The following is a 9,135-nucleotide window of genomic DNA, read 5'->3' on the forward strand; positions in this document are numbered from 1 at the left end:
ATTCCCATGGGCAATTTTTTTAAAAAATTATCAAATAAAATATTTTATCAAAATATATTACTATTTTTTGTTTTGGATACTTTTGATAATTACAATTAGTTTTTTTTGTTAATGATAAATTAATAAAATGGATTATATTCCCATGCGCAATTTTTCTTAAAAAAATTATCAAATAAAATATTTTATCAAAATATATTACTATTTTTTGTTTTGGATGCTTTTGATAATTACAATTAGTTTTTTTAATGATAAATTAATCAAATGGATATATCTTGATTTAAATAGCAATTATTGGATCTACCAATTGAGATCAATAACTTTGAAATAAAATTAGTTATAATATTTACGGTGCAACAAAATCTATGAGGGAGGGCCAATTGAAGATCTCAATCATGATGATAATAACTCATGCGCTAACCACTAAACCATATCTCAATCATAATCCAATGTAAGGTGTCTCGGTTTCAGGCGCCTAAATATTGTAAATGAATTCATAATGCATATTATTGGCTTGCAATTTCAGCTCACTAGAGAACCAAAAAGTAATAACATCTTACGATAAAGATGCTCTGCACTATCATACCACGAAGAAAGTACAATCAAACACTTGTGATTTGTTGATGCAATGGGATTGTATTCACAATCAACCTAGCAAGCACACCAACAGCAGCAATTCATGATAACATGGCAACAATGACAGTCCTCCATATAGCAAACTGGCTGGAACCAAACAAGGCTAGCAATTACCAATAGCGCCAATAAGAAATAGTAATGCCTTGATATAGACATCAGCTTGTTGCCCATTGTCAACTTCCCGGGGAATTCCATAAACATGCCCCCGCGGAATGCATGGCCATACCCGTAAGGAAAACCAGCGTCGGGCCATAAGCGGCAGTTGCAGCAGGGATCCCATGAACTTGAAAGCTAAAAAGCGGGAACAAGCCACCAAGCCACCGATGGCAGCAGAGAATGTGTAGTTACCAAACTAGTGCTGACCACCGGAGCTCCGCCCATGAACCATGGATTCCCATGGTGGAAGTTGTTTAGGTCGGGCAGCAGTGTCATTGTGGGCCTTTGCCTAGCTGGGCGGTGAGGAATGTTCATACCAGGTGACGTTTTCGACCGTTGGTCAGTGGAACTCTTCCCTCGGCCATAGAGAGGCACCAACTTTTCTTCCTCGGCAATGGCATTGCAGACAGGGCATTTAGAAGATTAAACGTGACCATGGAGCCATTTGTAGAGGTAGGGCCAGCAGTAGAGATGACCGTAGAGGGTCACCACAGGGTCCTGGGCCAGCTTGAAGCAGATGTTGCATTCAAAGCTTCTTGCATCATTGCTGCCACTGTTTCGCTGAAGGAAGAGTTCTGCGGATCCCCACTAGATGAAGACGACGACTCCCCAATTCCAATTGCCATCTATGAAGCCGGGAAATCGAAACTTGCAAAATGAGAAGAAAAGAAACAATCAACAAGGAGGTAGTACAACACAACCTGATGGGAACTGAAAACACTGATTCAACGAATTATTTGACGGGGATTCAATGAATCATCGAACAACCAAACCCTAGCATATACTGTTGGTTCTTTTTGACAGCATGGAACAAACACACAAACAAAACGGTAACCACTCACAGTGATCTCCAGAAGAAATCGATGAAGTTGCCGGGCGTCGCTGTTGTCGGAAGCACGATCACAGGTAACCGAAAAATACTTCAAGGTTCACGAGCCAAATCCCCAGCCTCTCGGATGTTCTTCTTTGCTTGACGCACCTCTGATCACTGTCGCCTCTGCCTTCACCTTATGCTCTTCCTCTTCCCATGGCTTGGACGCATCATTTATATGAAGATTGATGAAGACGAAGGGGAATGGACGCCCCTTCATCTCCTAGTGTTTGCCGCAAAGAGAGACATTTGCAGCAATGATACAAATGAAGGGGAAACTGTGCCCCTTCGTCTCCTGCAATGCCCAATATCTCCCACTCATCCAAGTCAATCCATAAGATTATATGGTCACATAGACCATGTCAGTCACATAGACCATGTCAGTCACATAGATTACGAGGTGATCATGTCATAATGCCAAAGTCAAATATTAATTGGTCACAAAGACCGATTAAGTCATATAGACTATTTGACGATCATGTCACGAAAACCAGAACAAAATTAATTTGTCACAAAGATCAAATAAGTCACATAGACTTTATGATGATCAAGTCACGAAGACTAGAGCATTAATTAGTCACAAAGACCATATAAGAACATCCATTCCATACATTAGGAAAAATGGTTCGTGCGACAATAAGCATATTGAGCATTTATTGCTAAGAAGATTGTTACACCTTACATAGCTGCATTTTAGAACGAATCAGAGACATCAATGACTTGCCTTTACCCCAAATTAAATTATTTACATCATTATGAATAACTCTAATTATCTCTCATATTGACTATATATCAAGAGCATGTTTAATATCTTCAATTAAACAAATTATTGACAATTACATTTTATGTACTGAACTAAAAATGTAACTGGTACCAGTGAATAAATGTCATGATGGAATCAATCTTTTGATCGTCGATCCGAGATCGACGGAGGTGTGGATGCCCATGACCATGCATGTTAGAGTGTATACTAAAAGTCTAACTTTTGTAAACATTTATTTTGAAATAAAGAATCACATTGGTCAAATGTCTACATTTATATGCTAAGTGTAGTTATTCAATTAATTTATATTGTAGATAACATGGTATATGGTGTCATATACAGAAGATCATGTTATCAATTTCTTATAAATTATAAACAGTAGCTCACGACTAAGATGGAAAGGAACAAACCATTAGAATAGTCATAGTGTAATTTGGTATTAGTTTATCTTAACTATAAAATTACACTAGTACACTCTGAGTGTATTGAGCATGACCATTTAAGGTAAGTTCTTTTTATACCGACTGCATAAAAGAACAAGACCTTTGTTATTATAGAAGTGTGTGCTCTTAATCATGATATAATAACAAGCACATATACTAAATATTCATTTCTTTAATTTATCAAAGGGTGTGATTTAGTTCGATAAATCAATAGGAACGATAAGTTGGAAAATGATATTATTTATATGGTGTGTTGTTGATTATAGAATGAAACCGTGTCCTAGTAATCTAGGTTGATGATGCCCCAAAAAAGCTCATAAGGATTGTCATGTAAACCCCGAGGTGGACTTAGTCCGACATGACGATAAGGTTAAGTGGTACTACTCTTGGAGCTAGATATTAATTAAGTGAGTTATTAGTAACTCATTTAATTAGTAGACATTCTATATCTTAAACACAGGAAGATTAGCACACTCATGATAAGAAGGAACCCATATAGTAATATGGGATTGATGCGGTAGTTCAATAATAACTCTTTAGTGGTATGAGTTATTATTGATGAACTCGAGTTGAGTGTTCGTGGCGAACACGGGAAGCTCAAGTTCATCGGGAGACCAAAACTAATTGCTCCTCTCGGTTTCTGTCGTAGCCTCTTATTTATAAAGTGTTATACCCACCTTCTTACCCACCTTAAGGTGGCCAGCCAAGCCTAGCTTGGAGCCCAAGCTAGGGCTGACCAAACCAAGGTGAGATGGTTTAAAGAGGTGGTCGACCCTAGCTTGAGCTTGGGTGGCCGGCCACAATAAATTAAAAGGATTTTATTTTTTTAAAATTTTTCTTATGTGGAAGCCATGATTTTAAAAGAGAGTTTAAAATTTAAATCTTTCCTTTTATAATTTTCTACAAAAGATTAAGATAAATGTTTGATATCTTTCCTTATTTGTAGTTAAAAGGAAGATTTTAATTTTTGATAAAACTTTCCTTTTTTTTTAACCATTCTCATGATTTTAAAAGAGAGTTTTAAAATTTAAATATTTCCTTTTATAGTTTCTAACAAAAGATTAAGAAAAAATTTGATATCTTTCCTTGTAGATTGAAAAAAAATATTTTAATTTTAGAGAAAACTTTTCTTTTTGTAAATCATCCACATATTTTAATAGAGAGATTTTAATTTATAAAAGTTTCCTTTTATGAAAAGCCATGAAGGGAATTTTTAAAAGAGAAATTTTATTTAAAAATTTCTGGAAAGAAATTAGGAAGTTTTAATTTTGTGTTTAAAACTTTCCTTCCTTGGAGGATTAGATATGGCCGGCCACATTAATAGAGAAAAGGATTTTAATTATTTAAATTTTCCTTTTCAATGGCAAGGAAAATAAGGAAGTTTTTATTAAAACTTTCCTTATTTGTCAAGACAAAGGAATATAAAAGAGAGGGTAGAGGTGCCTCACCTCACAAGAATATACATCTAGTATTCCTCTCTTCTCTTCCTTGTTGTGGCCGACCCTCTTCCTTCCCCTCTCTTCTTCTTGTGGCCGAACCTCATCCTCTCTTGGAGTTCTTGTGGTGGGCGAATCTTGCTTGGAGAAGAAGGAGAGAAAGGAGACTTTGTTTCTAGCATCCCTTGGAGCTTGGTGGTGGTGGTCGAACCTCATCTTCTCTTGGAGTTCTTGTGGTGGCCGAAACTTGCTTGGAGAAGAAGGAAGCTTGGGTGGATTCTCGTCTCGGTAGATCGTCGCCCACACGATGTCCGAGATAAGCAGAGGAATACGACAAAAGATCGTGAGGTCTATAAGGTATAAAAGGTATAACTAGTTATTAGTTTCCGCACCATAACTAGTTCATCCTTTTATTTAGATCTTGAAATACCAAACATAAGAGGCTAATGAATCTAGGTTATTGAATTTATGTTTTTGATTTTGTGTTTCTTTTGTTTTTTGAATTTGTGATTCGATTGTTCTTTTTGGTTAAACCTAGGGTTACTATAAGGAAATTAAATATTAAATTTCGTTGAAAGGGTTTGTCTAGGAAGTGGTGGATGCTCCCATACCCAAGAAGGTCTAGTGCCTCACCATGTTTAACCTGGAAGCCAATCTCTAAAATTAATATTTAATTGAATTTGTAATATGGGTAGATTTAGATCAATAATGTTAAGCATCATTTGCGATCCAAGTCTAAACCACTAAGAACAGATAGATTGAATTTGGAATCAATAATGTTAAGTTTCGTTTGCGATTCCAAATTTAATTTCTAAAGAACACAATAGGTTGTTAGGAATGGTTCAGGACTTGTACAAAATTTTTGTACAGAGGAACCGGTACGATATTCCGAGGAGCAACCAACAATTGGTATCAGAGCTAGGGTTTGCCTCTATGTGTTTGGTTTTCAGTTTAATTATGCACATGTCATACATAATTTAGGCAGGATAATAGTAGGATATGCTAACTCTGTGGTTGTAGGCTCCAACTATTATATCTTATAGAGATTATGTGTGATTAAACCCTTAGACATGTCAAGGGCATTTTATTTGTGTGCATGATTGTATGTATTAAATACAGCAGGAGTTGTATTAGTTTTAGGATTTTATATTTTTGTTTCGATATAGATTACATGTACATTCCTTTGTGAAATATAGGATCGATATATGTAAAATTCTATTTTTGTCGCGGATCGTATCCTTGTGAGGCGTGGTACTATTTATGGACTAGAGGTGCAGCGGAAAAAGAAGCAAGATAGATGCGACGACTAGACCCGATTGCGGTGGCTAAAGATGGCAGTAGCTAGGGTTGGTAGCACACGGAGGACAGTAATGGAAGAAGCCATAATAGTTGGAAAATTAATTTCCATATTTATTTCTTTTATTTACTGTGATGTGTGCTTGCATGATTAAAATTTCTCACCTTAAATAACTAAGTGGGAGAGGGATTAGTAAATAAATTTCACGGTCTCAATTACTGGTTTGTAAGTGATGCAACAAACTTGTGTGTTGGCTTTGAGTGCCTCCCTCTACAACGGATACTACAAGAAAAAAGCCTAACAACAACGGTTTTTCACCGTTGTCGTAGCCCCTTTCGGACTGTTGTTAATTGTCGTGTTGTTAAAAGGGGTGCCCAAAGACAACAGTTTTTAGCCGTTGTCTTTGAAGGCAAAGACAACAGTTTTACAACGGTGAAAAAGCGTTGTCTTTTCATTCAACGACAACAGTTGTTCACCGTTGTCTTTGAGCGTCTACCTTTAATAGCAGAGTCTTCAACAACAGTTTTAAACTATCTATGACAACGGTGAAAAACCATTGTCTTTTTTAGATAAAAATAAAAAAAAATTAATACACAATTTTCCAATATTATAAATCATTCAAAATACTAAATTTCAAAATAAAATTTAATATACAATTTTCTAACATTCAAAAATAATATCTATAACATTCTGAAGAAATTTCATAAGCAACCAACAAAATGATAACACTATTAAAACAAAGGTAGAATAATATAACACGAGATTTTCTACTTAGATGTCGGTGAAGAGGAGGGACTGCAACTCCTAGTGCTCCTTAATTTGTTAAAGTCTCTCTATTTTTTTTGGCTTGTCGGCATTCTTCCCAGTACTCTTGAGGACACCTATTCGAATAAAGATATATATTACAAATTAGAAACTAAACTGTACGCGTGAATCTAATTGCACTGCATAAATGTTACATAACCATAAAAACCATTTGATCTAGTCATCTAACAGAAGTGCAAAAAGCGTTATCTATGTAACATAAATGGTAACCTCTTGAAATAATATGGTGGCTCTTAAAGTCATGAACACGTTAAGGTTTTCACCAACTATAGTAGGAATGGCTGTAATAATTATCTGAAACAACATAAATATGTTTTTATTTGATTGTATAGTAGGAAGAAAACATTAAGATTTATACTATTGCTGCAGTAGGAAATCATATTGCTACTCAATGTTCAAGCCTATCTATCGCAACCATCAATAAAAACATCAATCAATATAAGGCGCACAAAATTTGATGTCTTGCATCAAGTTGGTAGATCATACCTCAAAGTCTTTACGAATGATTTTGTCCATGTTGCAAAGGGTTAGGATCTTGAATCTGGTTCTCCAAGTCTTGTTGCCTTGTGTCATCTCCATCTTCAACTCCAGCAAGGTTTCTGGCTTCATTTTGCTGCTGACTCTGATTAAGTTGGACCGAGCGCAAAGTTCTCCTAGCCCTCCATCTTAAATACTTAATAAGCAAAGAGTTCATACTGATTGAAATACCAAACCCAGCAAATGAGGAAAGTAAAATGGAGAACACAGGGCTTACTCCTTGCTACAGAATCAACAAGGGGATTTTCAACTTCTGTATTAAAAATTAAACAAAAAAATTTGGGCTACCAAATCCATCTGACGAATCGCATCACCTTACCACACTATAGAAAACATGAGCAAAGAGGATCACAAGTGCAAATTGGAACGATGCATAGGCCCAAATGTAGCTCTGGATCACTGTAAATAAAACACTCAAATTCATGGTTTGACATAAAGCATTGTAAAAAACACAGATTCAATATAACAATGTGGCAATCACACACAACGCTATTAAGGTTTGTTGTATGATAAAAAATGGATAATGAATATATGAAAGCTAATAGAAAATATTGGAAGAACCTGAAATTGCAAAACCATAGGAAGAGAAAGATGAATTACCCATCGTTGAAGCTATCATGGATGCGAGAAGACCTAGAACACAAGCAAATGGCAAAGATACGGCAAGAGCATGGGGACCCAATTCACTAACCTGTTAGAATAAAGTTTTAGTTAAAAGTAAATGTAAACTCATGAGACTAAATTGAACAAGTGTGTTGGAAATCATTAAAAAATAAAAATAATAATAATACAAATTGTATTTGAAAGTTGAATAATCTTACTAAGAGTTGCTCCAAGAAGCAGAAATAGGCAAGCATGCTGACCATGACAAGAATAGGGACGTCCTGCAATACCCTGCCATGAAAATGAAGAAATACCAGTTAAAACTAACATATACCCAAAGGTCAAAGGCATATATTACCACAAGATTAAGCCAAAACCTGAAATTGTTAAGTAATGATCTATTGATTATAGTAATGCTTTTATTAAGGTACAACCTGGAGGTTAATGAGAAATTTCTAATATATTCAAGGCATAAAAATACCCAATATAATAATGCAGCATGACATTATGGTAAATTAGTATAATCCTTCAGGAATGGCTTATCTAATCACTTTTGTTGTACCGGTAGAATTAATGTATAGGTATATTGGCTTCTTAGCATCCTCATATTGAAGATATAGGAACTCTGCCATCATTAACTCTGTCACTGCAGGAACAAGACACATGCCTAAATAAACAATTCGATTTTTATACAAGTAAGAAGCTAGATCGGGAGGCGGTTGCTCCCATGCTGTTCCTCTCAAGAAAGGAATGACCTGTTAAAAAGTGAAATCAAGAGTAAAACATTATGAATGATTCATAACAAATAAAATCAACCAATGCTGCTAATGACGATAGACATTTTTTTTCCCCATGAAATGACAAAGAGCTACAATAACGTAACTATTATATTTCCACCGACTCTCAAAAAGAAATTAATGTCTCAAACAATCAACTAATGTATCTACTAAAATCTCATGTCTGTGTACCAGATAAATATTAAATTGATCGTTTTGAAGTAGAAAAGAAATCGAAAAAAGAGACGATTTTGAACTTGACTCTCATAGTAACCAAAGAAGAAGGTCTCTACGATCTGGGGGAAATGTTTACAAAGACCACAGAAGCAAAGACAACTTTTTTCTGTTGTTGTTATGTTACCATGGTAACGACTCCCCTCATAGGCTGACGAACGTGGGATAGAGTAAGCAGCTTCACGGAGGGAACCCTTGTTCCGTTGAAATCGCTATGGATGCTCCTAACGCCGAGGAAAGGAGTAGCAACGATGCCGCAACTCAGGGAAGAAGGTCTCAAGGGAGAGGAAGAAAAGGTCGTCGAAACTGTGATGTGTAGAGAGGCGCCGCAGGAGGTTAGATCTAGGGTTCAAACCCCTCTTAACCGGAGATCCACCAATGCGGGGTCGGCGACTCTAGGAGAAGAGAAATCTCCGGATGGACTCCAGTGATCAGTGGAGAAGAGCCTTAGCCGGCGGTGGACGCTTGGTGCTAGCGCGATTGATTTCCTCGTGGCCCGGCCAAGAGTTAGGGCTCGCGACGGCAACTATGGCGTTGATCGAGCAAGGCACGACTCAATGA

General features: G+C 36.4%; 1 protein-coding gene and 1 pseudogene across 1 annotated transcript in view; both read right to left on the reverse strand.

The window, feature by feature from the left end:
• Positions 1 to 648: 648 nt before the first annotated feature.
• On the reverse strand, positions 649 to 1,415 carry LOC121990764 (annotated as a pseudogene).
• A 5,501-nt stretch (positions 1,416 to 6,916) lies between these two features.
• LOC121990765 overlaps positions 6,917 to 9,135 on the reverse strand; it is a 6,694-nt gene continuing 4,475 nt past the window's right edge. Inside the window, exons 2-7 of the mRNA XM_042544838.1 lie at positions 8,127 to 8,319; positions 7,923 to 7,941; positions 7,783 to 7,855; positions 7,562 to 7,652; positions 7,281 to 7,360; positions 6,917 to 7,184 (exon numbers count right to left, since the gene is read on the reverse strand). Coding sequence (XP_042400772.1) covers positions 6,921 to 7,184; positions 7,281 to 7,360; positions 7,562 to 7,652; positions 7,783 to 7,855; positions 7,923 to 7,941; positions 8,127 to 8,319 — 720 coding nt within the window. The 3' untranslated portion in view covers positions 6,917 to 6,920. The remainder of the gene's footprint in view (positions 7,185 to 7,280; positions 7,361 to 7,561; positions 7,653 to 7,782; positions 7,856 to 7,922; positions 7,942 to 8,126; positions 8,320 to 9,135) is intronic.

Source organism: Zingiber officinale, chromosome 6B, assembly GCF_018446385.1.
Source record: "Zingiber officinale cultivar Zhangliang chromosome 6B, Zo_v1.1, whole genome shotgun sequence".
NCBI lineage: Eukaryota > Viridiplantae > Streptophyta > Magnoliopsida > Zingiberales > Zingiberaceae > Zingiber > Zingiber officinale.